At 36.1% G+C, this 25,620-nt stretch overlaps 1 protein-coding gene across 6 annotated transcripts in view; it reads left to right on the top strand.

Moving 5' to 3' along the window:
* PTPRM (protein tyrosine phosphatase receptor type M) overlaps positions 1 to 25,620 on the top strand; it is a 773,521-nt gene that overhangs the window by 453,307 nt on the left and 294,594 nt on the right. For all 6 annotated transcript variants that reach the window (XM_077900010.1, XM_077900009.1, XM_077900008.1 and 3 more), the window contains 2 exons: positions 16,139 to 16,447; positions 21,691 to 21,800. In XM_077900010.1, coding sequence (XP_077756136.1) covers positions 16,139 to 16,447; positions 21,691 to 21,800 — 419 coding nt within the window. The remainder of the gene's footprint in view (positions 1 to 16,138; positions 16,448 to 21,690; positions 21,801 to 25,620) is intronic.

Genomic DNA, 25,620 nt, shown 5'->3' with positions numbered 1-25,620 from the left:
TTTTGGTTTCTTCCTTCTTACCTTTTTAAAATAAAAGAAAGTGGTTCATTTTTTTCCTATAGTAATCCCTCTGTAGCCCTGCTATTATAATCCCAAGTAGGATGCTGACAGCTGGCTATCCTTCTAGAACTGTGTTTCTATCCTCTCATTCTCTAGGTGCCATAGAAGATTAGAAGGATGGAAAACTTGGGTTTTTAAATACAACCTTATCAATTATATGTAACTTTAAATTGAGGAAAGTTTTTTCCCCCAAAACAAGTTGTTGATGAAAACTAGAAAGAATCATAGTACAGTGATCAGTCTAGCATAGTTGAGTATGTTTTTTTGTGGAACTATTGGCCCAGACTCCTCAAACAGAAAAATGCAATTATAAAAAAATTGTAAATACCAAAATAGGAGGCTCTGAACACATCAAAATGTTTTAAATAACATTTCTCTGCTTAGTATTAACTAGAGGGAATGATTATTACAGGTAGAACTAAAGTTATATATGACTGGCTTTTGTCCAACATCAGTCACATTACTTCTCTAACCGAGAGTGAAAGGCCATAGTACTCTTTAGCTCTGGATAGAATAGTAGATCCAAACTCCCAAGGCTTTTTTGGGTATCACAGATTAATAAGGGTCAGAAGAGGTCAAAACCCATTTGAAACCAATTTTTGACAGTTCTCTAAAACTCTGTGGAAATCATTTTGCCACCTCCTATTTGATATAGTCTGCAAGAAATACCAAGGCAGTCTTTTACTGCAGACTCATTTTTATTTCATACAAAGGTTTTTTTGTAAAGTTCATCTATAGGATGAATTACACTTTGTTTGTGCCAGTGCATCAAAACAATTGAAGGTTCTAATTGTGCTGTAGAGTGATAGTGTTCCTTCTACAGGGATGAACTTTACACTTTGGAAATGTCACGAAGAAGCTCAAGCCAAAACAGACAATGCCAGGGATTAGTGGAAGCCAAGTTTATAGTGCAACTTCTTTAAAGCAATAAAGTAAAACAGAGGTGCAAGTCAAAACACAGAACTTGGAAGGACTTCTTGTAAAACATTAGTAAATACTGGAGAAGATGAGTCATTCCTTGAATTGGCTTATGAAAATGAAATAACTGAGCTGGATTCTTGTCATTTATCATTCTGCATTAGTATCCTTTTATCAAATGTGTCAATAGCAAATATAAGCATCTTCTAGGACAAAGCATTCTTATTAGATGTGAGAGCAATATTCAACACACCTAATTGTTATAAAGCACTATAAAACATAGAAACATAATCGACATTATGAACAGTGGGATTTTGACCATGTGGGCCGATGAAAGTCTCAGTTTTTATTTTAAGAATAGTTGTGAAAGAGATTGATTTTCAGCCAAGTTTGAAAGGAACCAAGTTTGGAAGTCCCTTTTCTGGCAGATAAGAAGGTGACTATTACTGCATGTATATGGGTCAGTGAAAACAGATTACTTTGGAGGGAGAACTGTATTTGGGGGACAGCAGATAGATTTCCCTGACTGGCATAGAAAGCAGGAATGATTATGTCACCTGTTTGATAGCTCCGACTAATAATGGAAACATTTTCTTTTTGGCTCATATGATAAGGAGGCATCAATTAGATTCCCTCTGACTGGTTCAAAGGAACCGTCACGTATGAAAGGCATTCTGGCAATGGCATGAGGGACAGGTAAGATTAGAAATGAGTAACTGGAATTGGTACCTTCAAGAAAAGCAATTTTAGTACTTTACATGTGCATATGAATATTGAAATCTGGTCAATGAGTTAATGGTATTAGTTGACTGAAAAAAAAACCATATACCTCTGTCAACATGCATGCTTCAGGTCATGCTTCACAGCGTACTTATTTCTGCGGACTTGGTTCATAAGTTTTGAAATTTTTCACAAAAAAAAATGTCTTCTCTAGGATGCCTGGCTGGCTCAGTCAGTTAGGTGTCTGCCTTCAGCTCAGGACATGATTCCAGGGTCCTGGGATCGAGCCCATCGTCAGACTCCTTGCTTAGTGGGGAGCCTGTATCTCCTTCTGCCCATCCCACTGCTTGTACTCTCGCTCTCTCTCTCAAATAAATAAAATCTTTTTTAAAAAAATGTCTTCTCCAAGAACTAAAAGTTCCTTTTAGTGTGCAACAGATGTGTGTACATATACATACATATGTACACACACACACATATATATGCTAGAAACAAATCTTTTTGATCATGTAACTTGCACATTTTGAACACCACACAAACATACACACCTATATACGCACACGGATTCAAACATGGCCATGGCATACAGTTCAGCTCATGCGATGTGTAAACACACAGTGTCCATTCATAGCATAAGCCTCATAGATGTATGTATTTTTCGTGGCGCCTTTATAGCAGATGAGAAAAAGTGCCTTGAGGAAGAGGTGCTCTTTCTAATTTACATAAAGATGCTGTTCAGGCTAGCCATGGCCTTGTACAGTTGCCTTCCTAGCAGCTCTCCCCTACAGTTGGAGGTCCTGAGTTTTGTTTTGAACCTCACTGTGAGTATCCAAGAATGAAGGAGAGTGAAGTCCAGAAGCTTGGACAAGGACAATGAATGCAATCAATCAATCAATAAATAAATAAATAAACTGTAAGTGTCAGAGTAAGGGGAGCAAAGGATTGAGACACAGTTTGCAGGCCCCAAAGGTCTGGCTTTAGGGATGAGGACATTACTGCTGTGGAGCCCATGACGCTTTATGGGAAAAGGGTTTTATGATGCTTTTGAGGTCACAGATCCCATCCATGGGTATGCATCCAGAAGAGTTAAATCTTTAATGAGACATTGTCTTGCTCCCTCAAGTCTGGTTAGTAGTAACCATAGTCTTTTTCCCATGAAAAACAAAGATCAACTATTCTCCAGAAAGGAGATTTCAGAAAGTTCAACAATGTTGCTGGAATATTCATGCCTTCTGTATAATAATCTTTTTTGAAGCTATTGTATAATATTTGATTTAAACAAAAGAATACATGCAACCTACATAAATTATGTAACATAAGATCAATGGACTCCTCAGCTTAAAAGCAGACCATCCCTAGAAACTTTGTGTCTGACCTAACTGAACTGCATGCTGCTTCCCATTTTATCCCTCTGCCTCCAAGTCAGAGGGAACTGGTGTAAAGTTTACCTTTGCTCTTGTCTTAGTTGTTGGTTTTATCATATATGTATGCATTCTTAAACAATTCTCTTTTGCTTGCTTTTCAGTTTTGGATTTTTTGCGTTTTTTTTTTTTTAGATTTTATTTTTTTAATTTTTATTTATTTATGATAGTCACAGAGAGAGAGAGAGAGAGAGAGAGAGAGGCAGAGACATAGGCAGAGGGAGAAGCAGGCTCCATGCACCGGGAACCCAATGTGGGATTTGATCCCGGGTCTCCAGGATCGCACCCTGGGCCAAAGGCAGGCTCCAAACCGCTGCGCCACCCAGGGATCCCGATTTTTTGCATTTTTTTAAAGATTTATTTATTTACTGAGAGAGCTAGAGATGAGGGGAGGAGCAGACAGACACAGAGAGGGAGAGAGAAATTCCAGCAGACTCCCCGCTGAGCAAAGAGCCTGTGACAGGGCTCAATCTCATGACCAAGACCATGACCTGAGCCAAAATCAAGAGTCAGACGCCTAACCAGCTGAGCCACCCAGGCACCCCTTGTTTTTCAGTTTTATTAAATCATATCCCAGTAGTCTTCTGTGACTTGAGTTTTTCACTCAATTCTGTGTTTCTAAGATTCATTTTTGCTTTATTCATTTTCACTACAGTATAATTTTCTGTTGTGTATTTATCTGCGTTCTAGTCAGTAGACATTTGGTTTATTTCTACACTTTTCTTCCATATTCCTTTGTCAACAATGCGCTGAAGACATTTCTGTAGGTATTTCTTGGTGCCCACAGGGAACAGTGGCTCTAAGGATGTGTCTTTCAGACTCTTCTACTGCAGTGTGAAATATGTTTTATATTGCATCACAGTTACACAGACTCCTAGGAATTTGCAAAGGAGTGTGTATGTAGAGCTACAACAAAAATTGCACCATACAGTCCTCACCTTTGGACCAAAACAAATGTTAGTCTGAGTGTAAGACCTAGGGACCCAGCCTGCACTCTAAAAATAATCCTCTAAATTAAAGTTTCTCAAGCTTTAATGTGCAGATGCACATTAGACACTCACATTAGGAGGCAAGAAGTGGGGCCTGGGCATCTTCATTTCTCATGAGCTTTCAGGTGGGGCCCTGTTGCTGGTGTGAGAACCAAACTTTGAGTAGCAGAGCTCTAGGCTTGTTCCCCAAACTTCTCTGGGGATTAGATTGACCTGGGCTGCGTCTCCAAGGTGCAAATTTCGCAGCTTCATTACAAGATCACCAAATCAGCATCTCTGGGGAAAGGCCTAGGAAGCCTGATATTTTAAAAGTGTTCCAGATAACTCTTATCATCAGAGAAGTTTAGAAGTGCTGTTCTAGGATGTAAATATAACTACTAGGTCACAGAGTATTTGAATGTCTGTCTACCTTACAAGATGCTGCCAAGTGTTCTTCCATGGTAGCTGTACCACTCAAAACCCTCCTTCGTGGGGGGGGGGGGGGTGTATAACACTTACCATTGACCTACATCTTGCCAAAGGTTAGTATGACCAGATTTCTCCATTTCTACTAGTCCGATTGGTATAAAATGGAATCTTGCTACAACCTTACTTTTTAGCCTTTCTCAGGTTAATATGAAGCTTGAACATATTTTTATGTTTATGTATTTTCCCTCTTCTTTGAGACTCATGTTTGTGGTTTTCATCCATTTCTCTTTTGAGTTACACCCTTTATCCTGTGATCCATGGGCATTCAGTGTGTATCCTGGATATCTTTCTTTTCTCAAATGGTTGCCAAGATCTTCTGTCTGTTGGTACACCTTGTATACTTTTCTGTGAAATACCTGTTTATATCTTTTGTCCATAGTCTATTTGGTTGGTTTTCTTTTTTTCCCAAGAATAAGCTTATTTATTAGCTTTCTTTGGTGGTACAGCTTAATAAACATAAATACGTTCTTGATTGTAATGTAGTATAAATAATCAAGCTCTTCATTGACACTTGGTGCTTCTTTTGTTTTTTTTTTCACTTGTTTTTTCCCAGTGTGGATACACAGGTTCCCCAGTGCTAACTGTCTTTACTCCAGTAGTCAGAATAAGAACTTCCAGCTCTCTCATTTATTAGCACTCTAGGCAGCTTCATGCCTATTCTTTCAGCATTACCACTGTTTGGTCACTGTAGCTATCTGTGCCTTCAAGGGAGAGTTCTGGGTGTCAAATCACTTTAAGTGCAGTACGAGTTGTATAAGGAGGAGCCTGTGTGGATGAGCCCATGGTGTGGCACCTGTCAGTGTAAAGTGGTAACATCTGCCTTTATTTCCAGATGTAAACAAAATAATTTTGGAGGGCTTTCAACTTTTTTCCCTGAGCGATTTTTTTTTTCTTGGAGTCTTGTTTTTGAGTGAAGAGAAAAATCTTAACATAAATCTTGGATGGAATTGCAGCTGTAAATAGTTCAGAGTGCTATAGTTTTATTTCCTGGAAGAATAAATCCCTCTCTGTGGCATAAAAAAAAAGGGGATCTCTGGGTGGCTCAGTGGTTTAGCATCTGCCTTTGGCCCAGGGCGAGATCCTGGAGTCCCGGGATCGAGTCCCACGTCAGGCTCCCGGCATGGGCCTGCTTCTCCCTCCTCCTGTGTCTCTGCCTCTCTCTCTATGTCTATCATAAATAATCTTTAAAAAAATAATAAATAAATAAATAAATAAATAAATAAATAAATAACTCCTGATACCTGATTGGAAAAGCTTCTCTAGTCCATTATTGGCCACAGGTGTTATGACTATTTAGGGGCATTGGCTCTGTATTTATTTTAGAGTCAACTCATCCTTTCTCAAGACTCTTCTTAGATTTTGATTGAACTTGCACTGATTCCAGTGGTTACTTTAGGGGGAAAGGATCGCTTTAGAATACTGAGTGTGCCTGTTCATGAACATGATATAACTCTACAGTTATGCTGATCCTCACCAATGCTTTTCAATGCATTTTTGGATTTTATTTTTGTTCTTTTGTAAGATTTGTTCCTGGGTCACCTATATATTTTGGTCCTCTTGTAAGTTATATCTTTTGAAAACTGGTATTCCAGTTTGTTATTGATGGATTTCTATACAAAGAATTTTAACAATGATTTATATTTAGCCACCTTGCTAAATACTTGCTGCTTCTTAGAATTTATAAAACCTGTGTGTGTGCTGACATGTAAGTGGTGTCTAGTTAGAGTTTTGTTTTTTCCTTATCAAATTTTATGCTTTGTACCTTCCTAACCATCTTGGCTAGAACTTCCAGGAAAATATTCATAGATGCAGTGATAGCTTGCATCCTTGTGTTCTTCCCTCATGTGTTACCATTCAGAACAATGTTTGCTGATTAGGTGTGTGAAATTTCATTCTGTTCTTATTTTGCCAAAAGTTTTTCCTATTATGAATGGACATTTTAATAAATACACTTTCTGCATTTATTTAAAACTATCCTATGGTTTTTCTTCTTTAATTTGCTAATGTGATGAATTACATTTATAGATATTTTATGTTAAATCATCCTAATTAATCTAAGTTGGTAATGCAGTATTGTCAGTTTTATATAAATATAATATATATTTATATATATATGAGTAGATTTGAATATTCTGTTCATAATTTACTCGTTGGTGCATGAATGAAATATGTTGCTCACACACGTTATCCTTATTTGGTTTTGTATTAAGATATCAATTCTTCATGTATTCTAAGGCTATCTTATGGGGTGCATAAGAATTTATAATCTTCTTGGTGAATGTTTTATCTTTTTGATGAATTGAAACTTTTATCATTATGTAATGATTCTCTGTGTTCCCTTAATGCGACTATCCTGTGTTTCTTCTGATTATTTTGCAGTTACCTTTTTTATATTATTTTTCTTTTGAATTTCCAAGTACATATGGCTTAGATTTATTTCTTATAAACAATATGTAGCAGGGTATTGATTTTACATTGAGTGTAATTCCCCAGATCTTTTAATTGACAAAGTTTCATTTACATGTATTGTGATTTGTAATATATCTGAATGTGTTTCTACCAACAAGTAGAATTACACATATTAGTATTTGGGGTTTTTTCCCCTCTGAGTGTGTTAGGCTTTTAAAAATTGTTATTCTTTACTCTTGCAAAATATCACTCTACTGCTATTATTATAGTGGTTAACATAGAAAATAAAGTTACTGTACATATTTTTAAAAGCCTATACTTAATATCTTAAACTCCCCCCTCTTCCCAATGAGGTAAGGGTCTTATACTATTCTAACTCTGAGCATTGCCTTCCCTACTTATATTACTTACATTACAATAGTCAAAAATTAAATTCCATGCTATTTTCTGAAACCTCTCAGATTAGACATTATTATTATTTTACATATATAGAGTTAGATTTTTTTTTACTCATCTTCTTTTTCGTAGCATCTCAGATATATCATTTTTATTTCTTTCTGAAGTTTATCCTTTAATGTAGGTTACTGGTAGTAATCTCACTCTGTTTTGATTCTTTGAAATCCTTTTTATTTCACCTTTACTTATAGAAAGATCACTTTACTAGTTTCCAATTTTAAGTTGACATATTTTCTCTCACACTTTTGATATATTATTCCCATTTTCTGCCTTCCCCTGATACTATTGAGAAACCTACTTTCAATCTAATTGCTATTACTTTATAAGTGATATGACTTTTCTCTCCAGGTATTTTTAAGATATTTTCTTTGATTTTAGTATCTGTAGTTTAACTACACTATGTCTAAGTATGGACTTAATATCATTTACCCTCTTTTGTATATATTATATATTCTTTATGTTTTAATTGATGTCTTTTGTCAGGTCTGGAAATTCCTCAGACTCTATCTGCTGGTAGTGTGCCTCCCCTCTGTTCTGTCTGTCCTCCTCCTGCAATACCAATTACAGACAAGTTAGACCCTCAAATTCTGTTCTGCATCTCTCATTACTATTTTCTTTTTTCTTAAAGATTTTATTTATTTATTCATTAGAGACACACAGAGAGAGAGAGAGAGAGGCAGAGACACAGGCAGAAGGAGAAGCAAGCTCCACACAGGGAACCCAACGTGGGACTCAATCCCGGGTCTTCAGCATCACACCCTGGGCTGAAGGCAGCGCTAAACCGCTGAGCCACCAGGGCTGCCTCATTACTATTTTCAACCACTCCTTGTTTCTGGTTCTCTGTGCTGCATTCTAGATAATTTCCTCTCACCTATCTTCTAGTTCATTAATTTTCTCTTAAGCTGTGTCCAATCATGCTGTTTTATCCTTCCTTTGAGTTTTTGTTATAGTTTAATTTTTTATTTCTAAAAGTTATATTGTTTTTAAAATCCAACTTTTCATTTTTCATGATGGCATTCTCATTTTGGTGATTATATTTTTAAATTTGAAAGTGTTACTCAAAATTTATATTTTTCATCTGACAGTCTTGGGGATATAAATCTGTTGTTTCCTATTTCTGCTAACTCTCACTGGTGGCAGTTTTCTGGTGGGGTGTGTGTGTGTATGTGTGTGATCTCTGCTAATGAGCTCATATTTGGCTGGTCCTAATCTCAAAACAGGAGACCTAACTTAAGGATGATTTTGCTCAGAGACAATTTGTAAACACAAATCCTGTCTCTTGGGATCCAGGAGGCAGTACTGACTATGGATGCTTTAGCTACTTCCAAGTATCTGAGATTAACCTGGAGCTAGAGGTTTAGCTTCCCTATCCTGCTCTGTGCCCAAGGGTTATTCTTTAGATTGCAGAGCTGAGGTAGGCATTTATCATTTTATTTTATTTTATTTAGACAAGGAACATGATATAAGGTGCCACTGGAGATACATCATGGTCTGTGCAATTAAATATATATATATATATATATATATATATATATATATCTGATGCTGGATCTGGTTGTGTTGAAGTGGGAGAGTCCTTCATAGTGAATGATATGCCATTTTGATGTAATCTGAAAACTTAATGATTATTTTATTATTTTAGGGATACATTATCCATCAATTTATCTAATTCTGATGAGTTTGAATTTTTTATTTTTCTTTGATACACATATACATAATAGGATATAATGAATGGTAATTGGGAGAGATTCCTAACATAAACACTTGTCAAACACTATAGCCAGAGAAAAACAGTTCTGTACATAAATTTCCATTTCAAAGATTATGTCAAATACATAAGACAGTTCATAAACTGGTCCCAGATTAGACTTTGCTTATTTATATCTTACTGGAACTAGTACCAGTAATTCAAGATCTCTCCTCAGGAACAGGTTTTAGGTTTATAGCATTGAAATAGGATTTCACTGGGAGGAAAGGACTATCTGAATGTTGTTTTCCTTTTGGAGGGCAATTTAACATTATCTAGTACACTTGAAGACATGCTAACTCTACAAGCCAACAGTCCCACATTTTATGTCATCCCTGGCTAAGGGATATATAAGCAGGGATGCTCCTTGTTACACTGCTTGTAATAGAGAAAAAGTAGACTCAACCTATCTGTTCCTCAATGGAAGAATATATAAGTAAACTATGGTTTATTTGTTTAATGGAATTCTATACACCAATTAAAATTATAACTAGATTTATATTTTTCAACTTGACTAACATAGAATGAATTCTAAATTGCAAAGAATGGTAGCTTTTATATAAAATTGTAAGCATCCCAGATATATGTAATAAAAGTATAAAAAGATATCTGGGGGTAAAACATAATAACCTTGGGATTGCTTGCAGGAAAGTAGAAGAATTGAATGAGCAATATTTTATTTCTTTAATAAAACTGGTCTGAAGCCAAACATAAAATGTTAACATTTGATATTAGTAGGGACACAAGTAATTGTTTCATTTGGTCCTTTTCAATGTGTTTCAAAGGTTTTATTGCTTAAAATTTCAAAGACCTTAAATTAATGCCAACAAAAAGAACACTTTATGTTTACCAGAATAACAACTTTCAACCATTGTGTGACTTCTAGCCTTATTTTGTGCAGTTAATCAATCCAAGAAGAATAAAATATGACAAATGTTATTGCCATTGAGTACCTTGTCAATGCCTACATTTCTTTACTTCAGAAGTTGTCAACAGTTAAATGTTCATTGCCTCTTTTTTCCACTCACCTTTCAACATACTTTATTTAAGAACATTAAATTAAAATTTTTTGTTTAAAAAATATTACCCTGGGGGTGCCTGTGTGCCACGATTGGTTAAGCATCCGACTCTTGGCTTTGGCTTAGGTGATCTCAGGGTGATGGGATCTAGTCCTGTGTTGGGCTCCATGCTCAGCGGGGAATGTGCTTGAGACTCTGTCTCTCTCCCTCTGCCTCTCCTGCTGTGCTGTGCTCTTTCTCTCTAAAATAAATAAGTAAATATTTAAAAAATATATATTATCCTGAAGGACCTGTCAAATTATCCTAAAAAGCATGTACATTGGGCGATTAGCCAAAGACTTGAAATATATACTGATGACCCCCTCAGCCTTCTGGATCTGCTCTGGATGCTCAACAAGACCTAAAGAGGCTTTGCCTGTCCGGTCCTTAAACTACATCATCTCCCCTGCCGGTCTGCCCACCCTAGCAGGGCCTCTCTGGCGGGCCTGGTCTCTTACTCCCATTCCTGCTGCCTTCAGCCCTGCCTGACCCAGCCCACACCCCTGTGGGGTGGAGATGCCTTGTGGGCCTTGGGTCAGGTTCTGCTCCTTTGTGGGACCTAACATTTTTCAGCTCTTTGCTATGAAAGTAATAAACAAAAATAAAGAAAAAGAAAAGAAAGAAAAGAAAGAAAGAAAGAAAGAAAGAAAGAAAGAAAGAAAGAAAGAAAGAAAGAAAGAAAGAAAGAGTGGTTGCTCCTATTTAGAGTATGTGTGCAGCCTTAGCCTTCTTCCTCAAAGGGACTGAATTCTCACCTTCATATATATCCTAGTCATTTTGTTATATAAGAATCCTTTACATTTTCCATAAAACATGAATATCAATTCCAGCTTTGTGCTATGATGGAAATTAAAACTATCAATATAAGTGTTATGTGGTTAGTCCATTTTCCAGCAACATGCAGTAGTAGATTATATACCTTTATCATTTAGGCTAACTTCAAACCCATACTTGGAAAACACAAGGGGCACCGTGAAGAGTATGTCCATCTTAAACCAAGGAGTAAAGCAGAATGTTTGATTTTGTGTGAGGCTTGCCATTGCTATGCTTCCATTCATTTATTCAGTAAACCTGTTTTTTCATCTCTTAATAGTCCTGTTTTTTAAATTTAATTTTTTTTAGGAAGAAACTATTCTTCCATATAGGATTGTGTGAAATATTTAAGAAAACTAGACAACTTTCAAGTACATTTCTTGATTTTTAATTATGATATATTCCAAAAACAATTCATGCAATACCTGTGAAAAGTATTTTGGTGGACGAGACTATTCAAATTCATGTAATTCTTACAACAACTTTTAATTTATTCAATTACATATAGAATGATTATAGGGTAACATAAATTTTATGAATTTTATAAATTAAATGTTTAGCCTCACTGACAAGGGGGCACTTTTTAAACTCTGGAAAACATTGGCTAATCCAAAAACTGCAGCTGTGTCACTTGAAAACAGTGCCCTGTCCCTGGAATCCTTGCTGCATAGGAATATTGAATGATTGGGTAAGCCAGTATAATATTAATCAGGTATTTGCTCTGATTTAACTGACGAGTAAAAAAAGCTGTTGGGATATTGTCTTGTCTGCTTTTGTCTGACTGATGAAGCAGAAATAGAGTTAGATAAAGGTGCCAGCGTGGGGCCCACCAGGCCATTCTGGTTGTTATCCCTTTTATCGCAATAGACTTCTGGATAGTTCTGGAAGAGGGAGGAAAGAGGAACCTGTTAGCAGGAGCATTGGTTGTAATCTGTGTTTTTGATGATCAATGACAGGATCCTAAAATTACACCCAAATATCTCTCACAGGTTCTGAAATTGAGTTTCTGAAAAAGAACCATAGTAGTAATAGGAGTAAAGAGCAGAGTTCCAGAGAAACGAGCTGTGAATTGAACCTGCAATAGAAATTGATCCTACCTGTCAGTTTCTGCCCTCATTCATAGGAAAACAGAATTGAGTGTAGAGGGAGCCAGGATCACTGATTAAATAGGATGCTAAAGTGCCGGAGGCCAGAACTGGGCTTACTGGTCCCTCAGGTCAGGGCTGCGACTGTCAGGCTTCTCTGCATGAAACCTGGCTGGAACTGGCAGAAAGAGAACAGAATGAAAAATGCTACCACCAGCCTGGCAAGTGGTAAGAACTCCCTGACGAAGCTTCAGGCGAGACAGCCAATGTGCTTCTTAGGGAGTCCATTCTAGTCTCTTACTGTGAGTCGGTGGGCCCAGACTGATGATTCATGATTCATGCCAGTGGCGGCCTGTCACGAGACCCATTCCGGTGAGGGTATGAGTGTGAAGATAAACGGCTTTGGAAGTGACCCACATCCTCAATAGGTTCTCTAGGATTCTGAGGAAAAGGAAGCAAATATCCAACAATGAGTGGTCCTGTGAGTATAATTAATACCCCATTATCTAACCCTAAGAGATTTATATTGTGCACATATAATGGTAGTCATATATTCCACGTTGTTTTGGCAGTGCTTGCATTCTGCTCCTAGAAATGCAGTATGAGTTGTAATTAGCCAACTGAAATTACACATTTCTGGTTATGAAGTTGCCATCTATTGCCTAGAGTGTGATATATTTCTGCAACAATGCCCTTCAAAGTCTGCAGCAAGCATCAGTATAACTCATGAGAGTAAATGTCCACATGGAATGCCTCATTCACACTTAGCGGCATGCTAATAGAAATGGTTCCAACAGAAACATTGAAGATAAAGGTACTATAAAATGCTAACTTAAGATGTAAACCATTTCTGGAGCAGAGTGCAATTTGCAGAATAGCAGAAGAGAAGAAAAAAGCGATGAAATCAGGCCATTTCCTTGGGATGAGTTGAAAGGATTTTCAGATTCCCTGAGTCATTAGACTTAGCTCATCAACAATACCCTCAAAAGAGGACATTATCACAGGTACTTGGCAGGGTACAGCATTCAGTTATGTTATCAGACATCATTTTCTCTTCTCACTTAACTAACCCTTACCTTCTGGTCCTGATGAGAGAAATGACAGCCCTCCATAAAGGTGGACTCTGTTGCTGACGTCATGGTATTGATTCAACTTCTCTCTTAAGCTTTTGACCAATAGAAGCAGTCATGGAATGACTGGGATAGAATGGTAGTCAAAGTGTCATTCATCCCTGCCCCCTGTTGATATGATTTTACTCTGCCATTTTGGTACGGACATAGTAGGAAACACAACAGCGCTGCACCCTTAGCAAAGGACCATGAAGAACATAAATGGAGATGTTCTGTGTGTAACAGCTTCTGTAAGATTGTTTTGTTTTGGGTAGCCAGGATCTTGAGGATTCAAGTCAGTGAACAGAAGCTTCTTTTTATCCAAGATTTAGATCTCATACAACCTCTATCTCTAGTCTACCAATTACCACTCTTGACAGCAGGGACTCTGGAACCTTAGTCATTAGATATGGTTCTCTTGTGCTATGCTTAACTATTTTATTTGGCAAAGTTATGGAAAGTTTGAAACATAATTTTACCATGATAGAATTTGTAGAGGTATGACAGAAAGGAAGCTAGCATGCATTCCAAGAAAACTTGAGCAGTAAGCAGACAGGACCCTTGGTTTTTCAATCCTGGAGCTTCATTCATGTATGTATTTTCTTGACTAAAAAGTGCTGAATTGAAGCAGGCTTGTTTACGCAGTAGAAAGTAGTTTTCTATGGAAATTAAGTTAGAACTACATTGTTTAAACTAAACTCTGAAACATTTAGTCTTATTAACTTATTATACTTATTAAAACATTTAGTTTTATTAGTAAGTAAAATTGATGAAAACCTTGAGAAAATGCTTTAGAACACTTTTCTATATTTATTTTTTTAATTTTTTATTTTTTGCTTTAGAACACTTCTTATGGATACCTGTGATTAATAAGGAAAGGGGCAAAGAGATGAATGTTAACCTGTTTACGTATAAGGGATCTGGAGCTTATTCAAAATTTTTGTAAACATGCAACTAATAAAGCATTATATATAAAGTTAGACATTTCCTTTACATTGTAAAAAGTCACTGGACTAGAAAAAAACCTTCAGTTATTTCCAAATAACTTATGATATTTCCCCTAACACTAGTAATTTAAATATAAAAAAATTATTTAATAGAAAGAAAAGTTTCATGGGAATGCCACTCAAGATTCCCTGAGGGAGTTTTCGTCTCACTCATCCTTGGTTCCTAGAGTTATTACAGGATGGAGTAGCATGAATGATCATTATTAACCTCATTTTATGGTTCAAGCAGATATCTGGCAGATAAATCCCATCTTGCATATATAAAACTAAAGCATTATTTCAGTTGAAATGTTTTCATTTGTTGGAGGTCACAGTTAAGGGAGTAGTTTTAGATTCTCCCTTAGTCCTAAGTGATGGAGAAGACAAGGAATTTATACACAAATGGAAATCAAGAAATGAACTCCAGTAACAGTCCAGACAAATTTCCAGCAGCCACAAAATATAGGGAGGGTATTCTGCCAAAGCTGAACTGGGAACATAGAATAGAACCCTCTTCTATGGTATTAGAAAGAGAAGAGACTTCATGGCACATTTGCTCCAAAATTAAATACATGCGATCTTTATTATGTTTTACATTCCTTGGTCATGTTTTAGGTGCAGTTTTGTGTATTGTGAACATTCTAATTTCTTTTTTTTTTTCTGATTTTCTTTTCTTTGGTGGAGACACTGCAATAGAGAGTTAAAGCAGCATGTTTCACTGTCAGACACGTATGAATTCATAGCCACAATCAAACCTTGAACCAAGTTCTTAAACCAATGCTGGCTGCAATTTTTTCATCTATGTATTGGGAAGAATGGTACTTGGTTCACAGGATTGTTTGAAGGAATGGGGACTACATATGAAGCAAGGTACACATAGTAAGTGCACATGCAGTAAATGGTAGCTATTATTTCTTAAGTTTTCATGCTGACTTTATCTTACCAGTTGTAGATCTCTTTACATTCATGTATGATGACCACAATTCAGGAAAAAAAAATCAGAATATAGGGAGTAAGTATATTTGTGGATATTCCAACATGGAGCATTTAAGATTAGATTCTCTACAAAGCCATGAAAGGTAAACTTCTTAGAAAAGTGTATATAGCACATAGCATATATTCATATAGCATTTCATATTCATATAGCACATATTCATATAGCATTTCATTCCATGAAATGCTATATGAATCAAAACTCAGAGAAGGCCTGGAGTCCTGCTCAGAGGTTTATGCTCTCTAATCATTATGTTATTTCATGCTGCATTCTCAAGCTTTCTCTCTTATTTTTTCCAATTACATAATTATGAATCAATTTAAAAAGATAAGATATATTTATCAATTAACATCAAGATTGGTTTCATGTATCAGAGCCTCAGAGAAAAAGAGCCTTAAATAAAAGTACTGTATTTCTCTCTAATGAAAATTTCAGAAGTAGACAGTTCAGGGATAGTTCGGTAACTTAGTGATTACCAGAAATTCTGCCTCCTTCTTCATTATTGCTTTGAATGGTTGATGGATGTTTACGTGCTTCATGGTCCATCATGGTGGCATGAGCAAAAAACATCATATCTTCACTCCAGCTAATGGGTAGGAAGAAGGAAAAAAGATGGTGAGACTTTCTTCTAAGAATACCTCCCAGAAACTGTTCTTGATCTCATCTCGTATGCCGTTCACCAGAACTTAGGCATATGGTCATACCTCACGGAAGACACCAAAAATTCTAGTCTTTATTCTGGGTGGTGTTATGCCCAGCTAGGATTTAGGGATTTCATTGTTATGGAAGAAGAGAAGACCAGCTATTGAGACAAGTAGGACTATCTGTGACTTCTGAGCTTCACCAGAACTCTCATAATACGTTTCTCTTATGTTTCCTGTTACTTCTTTTCTTTTCTATACTAGATCCCATGCGTGGCCCAAGAAAACTGGAAGTGGTAGAAGTCAAATCTCGACAAATCACTATCCGCTGGGAGCCATTCGGATATAACGTAACTCGCTGCCATAGTTATAATCTCACAGTCCACTACTGTTACCAAGTTGGAGGACAGGAGCAAGTGCGAGAAGAAGTAAGCTGGGACACAGATAATTCACACCCTCAACATACGATCACTAACCTTTCACCATATACCAATGTTAGTGTGAAACTCATCCTCATGAATCCTGAAGGACGGAAGGAAAGTCAAGAACTCATAGTACAGACGGATGAAGATTGTGAGTACTTTTACATGATATGTTTATATGAAATATATATGCTTTCAGAAAAGCAGCTTTTATTTCTTTTAAATTGAGGTCTCTATAATGAAAATGAAGGAACCAGTAACTCTATTGAATAATAAAAATATGCTTCTGTGAACTTAGGCATTGATTTAAAAAGGAAAATGAATAAAGATGTTGAATTTTAATTCTTTATGAGTCATAGAGTTACCTTTCTATCTATATATAATTATGCTATATTGCTCTAAATAGTTCTTTATTCAAGTTTTATTATTATGTTAGACTTAGGAGTTGTTGCTTGGGTATTAGATTATTTATGAAATGTTTATTTAAATATATTTAAATAGCATTCTGAAACATATTTCATGGTACCGATAAAAATTTAGCACAAAATAGAGGCTACTCTTGCTTTTCAGCATAGTGCTAAGAAATTACTTCATTAGATTGGTGGCCTTGTAATAGATCATACTTTCCCATAGAAACAATATTGTAATTGGATATTACCTCGATAAACAAAGATTTAACAAATAGACAGCACATGTCACCAGCAACTCATGAAAAAAAAACAAATACACAATTGCAATAAACCTCTAAAATAATTTAAAATAGTAAAATTATACATTGAATCCAATAGCATAGACATAAATGAGATTTTATGTTGATTATACAGGTGACTCCCATATACAAAACATGCACATATGGCACATAAATACAGTGGTAGCCTATCGTATATTTGACCTAAAACCTATTTGCCAGGCATCAGAATAAGTGGCAAAGAACTTGAGAAGCCCATCAAATGAATACATTTACTTATTCCTGGGAAAAAGAGCTATTACCCTTTTTTTTTCTTAAGCAGCTGATTATGCAGTGATCCTTGATTACTGATTATAACATGCATTAAATGTTTACAGCACTTTACTGTTTCATTTAAAGAACTGACAAAGTATTTTTGAGTGTTTATTACCTATACAATATACCATCATATTGCTGTGAAAGGAAAACGTGGGAACAGCCAGGGTAAAGGAGGAACTCATCCCACAAATTCCTCTTCTTTTTTCTGGAGCCCTGCAGGTCCCACCTTGATGGTTGCTCTCAAGTAGTTGTCTTATTGGAGTTATTTTTATAAGGAATATCAGTTTGCTATAGGTCACCCAGTCAGGACTGAGATGAGAAGCCCTGTCTCTGCTTCTTCCAATTCTTCCTTATCTCTCTGATAAGTGAAAAGAAAGTGCCAACAATATGAGTTGGTCACTTCTGACTCTTCCCCACCTGCTGCATTTCTATGCTTACTTTGGTTCTAACTCCTATTGTTTCTACTTTAAATATTAGATTGTTCTTTTTTCTCAATTTTCATTACCTATATCCAGATCCTCCTATTTCATGCTGAAATTTCTAACCTTCTTTGGTGGTTTCCAGCTTTACCCCATTCTTATGTTGCCTACACACCCACAAAACTAATCATAAAAACACTTGTGTCTCTGTGGTGTTGGTTGCTATTTCTCCTCCTTCATTTCCGATTTTATTTATTTAAGTCCTGTCTCTCTGACATCACTTACAGAAGTATTTTTCTAGGTATGTCTCCTCTGGCAAGGGAAATAAAAGCAAAATTAAATTTTGGGGACTACATCAAAATAAAAAGCTTCTGCACAGCAAAGGAAACAATAAAAAAAAAGGCAGCCTACTGAATGGGAGAAGATACTTGCAAATGACACATCTGATATTGGGTTAATATTCAAAATATATAAAGAACTTACACAACTCGGTACCAAGAAAACAAATAATCCAATTTTAAAAATAGGCAAAAGACCTGAATAGATGTTTTTCCAAAGAAGACATCCAGATGGCCAACAGACACATGAAAAGATGCTCAACATCACTAATCATCAGAGAAATGCAAATTAAAACTACAATGAGGTATCAACTCACACCTGTCAGAATGCCTAAAATCAAAAACAGAAAAAATAACAAATGTTGGCAAGGATGTAGAGAAAAAGGAACCCTTGTGCATTGTTGGTGGGAATGTAATTTGGTGCAGCTGCTGTGGGAAATAGTATGGAGGTTCCTCAAAAAGTTAAAAATAGAACTACTATATGATCCAGTAATTCTATTATTGAGTATCCAAAAAATTAAAACACTAATTCAAAAATATATATGCACTTCTATTTTTATTATAGCATTATTTGCAGTAATCAAGATATGGAAGCAACCCAAGTGTCCACATATAGAGGGATAGATAATATATGGAATATTACTGAGCTGTAAAATAGAATGAAATCTTGCCACATGGCATGGGTGGGCATAGAGGGTGTAATGCGAAGTGAAATAAGTTAGAGAAAAACAAACACATGATATCATTCATATGTGGAATTTAAGAAACAAAACGAATGAAGAAAAAAAAAGGAGAGAGAGAGACAATCCAAAAAACAGACTCTTAAATACAGAGAACAAAAACTGGTGGTTGCCAGATGGGCAGGGAGAGAGGTGAAATAGATAAAAGGGATTAAAAGTACACTTACCCTAATGAGCACTGAGAAATCTGTATAGAATTGTTGAATTATGGTATTGTTCACCTAAAAGTAATATAATACCGTAAGTTAATTATACTTGAATTATAAAAAAATTAATAATAAAAGAAAATACACCTGCATCATGTCACTCTCTCCACAGAACTTTGAACAACTTAATTTAAATCTTAATTTTCAAGGTTTTCTGTATTCCTGGGTCATTCTTTAAAACCAGTGACTTTTCCTTCAGTGCAGCTAATTCTGCAAAGATGTCACCCGGGCGTCAGTGCCATAGGCTATGCTCCTTCCGTTCCAGGCTTTTTCTCGGAGCCTACTCTCCTCCACCTCCTGCCTTCCACCTGACTGCCTTCATTTCCTTCTCCTCAGCTGCCCACCAAAGGGCTCCTCAGCCTTCACGTCCTTCAAAAAGCTGCTTCCCACTCTTACAGCCCATAGCACTCTCATCCTTCTGACCTCCTTTGCACTTAATAAAAATCTTTAAATCTTTGGGCTTTAATTCCCTCATCTGAGAAGTGAGAATAGTAACAGTTCTCAACCGTAGTAGATTTAGAAGAAGTTTACATAGAGAGCTGTTTGTAGCTTCAGGGAGGGGCCTTTAAAAAGTGATCATTACTGTTTTAATGACTGAAAACAGCTCATTATGACCTTTCCCTGCTCTATCTCTTATATATAATCCTTTTTTTTCTAAACTATAAACTATAAAGAAGACACATTCTATTCCTCTATAAAAATAGGCATGATACTGAGTAGATAATAAAACATTCAAAGTATTTTATTACTCTTTAGATTAAACAATAAAATTTGTGGAAAATCATCTCATTTATGTTTTAATCAGCATTAATGTTTTAACCAATGATAGGGGGAGAATGACATGTGGTCATTTCTAGAGATGGGCAGGTGTGTCTTGCTCACGAACCTTCATGCATGAACCCACTCACCACTTTTGGGTTTCAGATTAAGAAAGGACATGAGCTAGGAGTTCTATTAAGTTCTGTCAAAACAGGAGATCAGAATAACTTATTGTTTTCTATTAGTTGTCTTGCTAGTCCCAGAAATAAGGGCATGCATGACTTCCAAATAAAAATCTATTATTTTCATTGCACTCTGGCATCCAGTTAATTATTTTTTTAAAGATTTTATTTATTTATTCATAAGAGACACATAGAGAGAGGCAGAGATATAGGCAGAGGGCAAAGCAGACTCCCCATGGGGAGCCCAATGTGGGACTCAATCGCAGGACCCCAGGATCATAACTTGGGCCAAAGACAGATGCTCAACCACTGAGCCACCCAGGCATTCCTCACTTCCATGTAGTTTCATATCGATTCTTTAAACCTAAGATAAGGAAATATTTGCATATTTATATATCATTTAGAGTTTGGATGGTAGTGATGAACTAGTCCAACTTCCTCATTTTAAATATGAGGCAGCTGAGAACCCAGGGAGGTTCATGAATTGCCCAAACTACACAGTTTAATCTTGAGAAGTGTCAAATCAGAACCCAGACCTCCCATCAGAATCAGTATTTTTTTTTCTGCCAAGCTATATTGAGTTCTATTTAAAATAACTAGAAAATTCTACATCTACCTCAGTAGCCCCTTAACTAAAAAAATGTGTGCTACCTGTGAGTGTCCTTTTGTATTTCTAGGCAGTCTTTCTAACCTGTGGAGATGTTAACAACCCTTAAAGGACTGTTCATATCCTCTAAAATATTCTCCAATCCCCTTTTATAATTTTATTGAGATATGTTTAACCATTCATGAGTTAGTGAACATTTGGGTTGTTTCCACTTTGGGGCTATTATGAAAATGCCGTTAATATTAGTATATTAATATTTGTGTAAAATTTAGTATTGATATTATGTATAATTTTTGAGTAGTATATGTTTTCAGTTCTCTTAGATATATACCTAGGGGTGGAATTCACATGGTAAATTTATTCATGTGTATCTATTTGAAGAGTTGCTAAACTGTTTTGAAGGAGCTGTGTGATTTTTATATTCCCTCCAACAGTATATGAGGGTTTCAATTTCTCCACATTCTCACCAATTCTTGTTATCTCAACATTATTAATATAAAACATATAAAAATAATAAAATTATGAATGTAAAATTCATCCATGAAAATATATATAGCTGTCACTCTCAATCATTTTTGTATTATATTGTGTGAATATAAAACAATTTGTAAGCCATTCAGTTTGTCTCCAATTTGTTATTTTTATTAAAAATCGTATATTGACATCTTACTATATGTCTCCTGGTACATACGTGCAAGAATATTACTAGGAAATATGCCTGGAGGTGGGATTATTAGGGCCTATGATACATGCCTCTTTAACTTCACTGAATATTACCAAATTATTTTCCCAAGTGACTATACCAGTTTCCACTGCCACAAGCAATGTGTGGGAATTCTTATTGCTCTATATCTTTCTTTATTTCCAAAGAATGTAAAAGTTCTGTTAAAAGGTGATTATTGAGCTTCATTGAATTGATTCAAACTTTAAAGAAAAAAGTGATGAAATTATTTTCTTTATAAGAACGGTGTAGCCAAAATGGTTTTAAATTTTAGATTTTTAAAAGAAAACTGAATGTGCCTTTGGACTATTAAATCTTATATCTCAATTAAGAGTTAAAAATCTAATATGTCTAGAAAAATCTAATTTGGAGGGGGGTGGTCTCTCAAACATTTATTGATTTTTCACCCTTTTTAGTGCCAGGTGCTGTTCCTACTGAATCCATTCAAGGAAGTACTTTTGAAGAGAAAATATTTCTTCAATGGCGAGAACCAATCCAAACATATGGTGTCATCACTTTATATGAGGTAGTGTATACATTCATTAGTAATTTAATTTTTCATTATAATTTATGTGATAGTCGGACTATCTAGTATTTAAAAATGCATAATGGCATCATGTCTTTAAGAAGTTCAACGCCGGGATCCCTGGGTGGCGCAGCGGTTTGGCGCCTGCCTTTGGCCCAGGGCGCGATCCTGGAGACCCGGGATCGAATCCCACGTCGGGCTCCCGGTGCATGGAGCCTGCTTCTCCCTCTGCCTGTGTCTCTGCCTCTCTCTCTCTCTCTGTGTGACTATCATAAATAAATAAAAATCAAAAAAAAAAAAAAAAAAGAAGTTCAATGCCTTTGGTAGTTACAATGGTTACTGCATAGAAGCAAAATAAACGTGAGTTTTTCAATTATGTATCATTTCAGGACATATATTTATAATGATTTGGATGTTTCTAGACTATATGTGATTATATGTAAAGACATAGCATAGTATTAAAAAAATCACCTGTATTAAAAACAGTAAGTATTTTGAAGTGTACATTGATTAGGAAGCAACCACATGATCCTATTCTTGCTAGCTATAAAATATTTTCCTACTGGATTATAGAAGAATGCTGATTATCCAATTAGCAAAGTCAATAGACATTGTCTCAGGGGTAACAATAGAATAATGACTTTTGGTTTCTTAGTATTAGCAAAACATCGTTTAGACTTCCTTGACATAGTTTTGTCTACTGAGGCATATCAAATAGTTGAATGATAGAGAGCAGAGAAGAATTTGATGAATTGTTCAAGGAAAAAAATAACAGCAGTAACAAGGGGTGACAGTCATCATCACATCTGTATGAGCATCATTTCACTGTACCTATTGTCATAGAAACAAGCAGGTGCATTTTTTTAAGCCAGCATTTATTTGAATGCAAATTTAACAAAATTATATGTTGTGAGGTTTCTAAAAATTGAGGCAATTCCTCCTCGGGAACCTCGGCTTGAATACCTTTCAGAGCTACTGACAAAAGCCTGAACAGATTAGCTGTCAGACAGTAATCACTGGTAAACCCCCTCCCTGACCCAACTAGCCTCACATTTATGTTTCCTTATACTTTTTGAAAATTGGTATTGAAATGCAAAAAATAATGTTTTTAATTGAAAGCTAAACAAAGTAAGAGAAAATATAGAAGAAAAAGTTGATTTAATAAGTTATTGATGCTGTTCATTGGCTGGCTGCTTCATTTTGAAAGAATTCAGTGTTATGAAAATCTGTAGTTCAGCTTTTAAAAAGGTAAGTTTTAAAATCAAACAAGTTCATATTTTTTCTCAGTGATCATAATTTTTAGTTAATATTTTTGGCCCCAAGACCATCTTCTGGTCTCAGTTTTGGAGATTCCCACCTAAGAATAACAGATTATTTTACTAGGAAAGATAACAGCCAATGTTAAGTTCCAAGAAGCATGTCCATCTGTCCTAAAAGCCACATGTTGATATCTAGACAGACAGAAAATAATAGCCGGATTCTTTCTTCCTGGTACCTCCGAACATACATCTTTGTATAATAAGTAACTTTAACGTGAAAACTATAGAAATAATAATTCAAAAGAGGAACCCATTGGGCAGCCTGGGTGGCACAGTGGTTTAGCACTGCCCTCCATTCAGGGAGTGATCCTGGAGACCTGGGATAAAGTCCCATGTCGGGTTCCCTGCATGGAGCCTGCTTCTCCCTCTGCCTGTGTCTCTCATGAATAAATAAATAAGATCTTAAAAAAAAAGAAGAAGAAGAAGAAGAAGAAGAACCCATTAATCTCTGAATTCAGCAACCAGGGTCTCCCAGTTGAACACTGATCTAAATGTGTTTTAGTGGGGATACCTGGATGTGTCATAAATCAGGGTTTTAAAACTCAGATATAGGTAAGTAGAGCAGTTCGGTTTATTTTTCTAGATACGTAAGTGAAAATGTTAAATGTGTGAATCAGGTTTCAGTGATTAAATACAAGTTTTCTGGCCACCACATCTTTCTCTCTCTTTCCCCCATGTTTTCCAAAAGTAGGAAGGGGGAGTTTCTGTTCTCTCTCAGGTGGCATCTCAGGAGGAGACTCTTCTTAAGCTAAGATGTACATGCTGTGCCTAGCCTATGCCAGAGTCAGTGACAGGCACAGGTTCCAGACTCAGTCCCCTCTGGATAACCACAGCCTCTGGGTTCTGATGCCATGCTAAGGAAGTAGAACGGTTGCTCCCCCCAAAAAAGCAGGGACCTTAGGAACAGTATGTTCTATCATAGAAACACATTTGATTATAGATAAAAACTGGAAGGTGAGATAAATGATCAGAGCTAGAGAAAAACTTAGTGATAAATGATACAGGTGTTTCTTTAGGGCAGGGAGCACAGCTGGATCATTTTTGCAAGGAGAAAAGAGAAGACAGGTTGGATGCTGTAGATGTTGTAAATGAAATGCTATGGGTTCAGGTTATTTTCAAGTTCTCCTTTACCTCTTGGGAAAGATAAACCAAACCTTTACTCATTGGAAAATGCTGACATCGTTTTCTGCCAGGAGTCATGGCAGTTGAGAGCATTAAAGCTTTCTTTTGATCTTATCCTTTGCCTTTCCTTTTCATTCCCCTAACAACCATCTTCAGTCTTCTTTAACCAGACTTTCCTTTCTGTTCTCCCCACCTTTGTTCTGGCTCTACCCCTTTCTGTCCCTTACCTCTCCATCAGCCCTTTATTTTGATCAGAGCCATCTGCCTAAAACCTAGACTGATAATTACAGCCTTCCTCAACAGCGATCAAAATTTTGATTTTATTAAATTAAAAATGTAATATCACTTTCTGAGAGAACATTTGAAGTACAGAAGTATTCAAAATAATATTCTTGCTTCCCAATTTCACTTTTCAGAGGTAACAACTGTTACAACTGGGTGCATGACCTTCAAGAATTTTACAAGGTAGAAATTATAGTGCAAGTGCATTTATGAATAGAGATCGATAACATTTAATAAATATTAGCAAACCCAGCATTTTTTGTAAGAATAATATGCCATATAAGACACACACATATTTCACATCATACAAAAACAAAAACCAAATGGATTCATGTTCCAGACACAGAATACTGGGCAGCCCCGGTGGCGCAGCGGTTTAGCGCCGCCTGCAACCCAGGGTGTGATCCTGGAGACCAGGGATCGAGTCCCGTATCGGGCTTCCTGCGGGGGGGCCTGCTTCTCCCTCTGCCTGTGTCTCTGCCTCTCTCTTTGCTCTCTCTGAATGAATAAATAATCAAATCTTTAAAAAATAAAAAATAAACACAGAATACTATAAGAAAACAAGGAAGATATTTCTGTAACGTATCTTACTAAAGCTTGACATAAGCCCCAGAAGTTATATTTTAAAAGATTGACAGATTTACTTATATAAGAATTTGAACTTTTGAACGACAAAAGATACCACTAGGAAAGTCTAAATACAGACAGAAGAAATTATTTTAAAAATTGGTAGCACTTAGTAGGCTGTTGGTCACAATATACAGACTTGATACAGGTTGATAAGAAATGTCCAAAGAATTCCATTAGAAAAACTGGGCAAAGAATAAGAGGAGACAACTCATAGAAAAAAGTCCAAGTAGCATTTGAACATGTGAAAAGATATCTACCCTATATTACTAATGATTGAGAAATGAAATAAAAAGAAGTGCTACAAAAAGTTTGTGTAATATCAGGTGTTAAACAATGATGTGGAGAAATGCATGTGTGCATAGACTACTGATGGGAATGTACATTTTGCATCCCTTACAACTGATGCATTTCCCCTAATAGACAATTTGGGGGAACCTATCAAAATTTAAGCATTGCACGTGAAGCTT

This window comes from Canis aureus, chromosome 6 (assembly GCF_053574225.1).
Source record: "Canis aureus isolate CA01 chromosome 6, VMU_Caureus_v.1.0, whole genome shotgun sequence".
NCBI lineage: Eukaryota > Metazoa > Chordata > Mammalia > Carnivora > Canidae > Canis > Canis aureus.
Note: the sequence above shows the minus strand (reverse complement) of the source record. Positions and strands in the feature narration are given on the sequence as shown.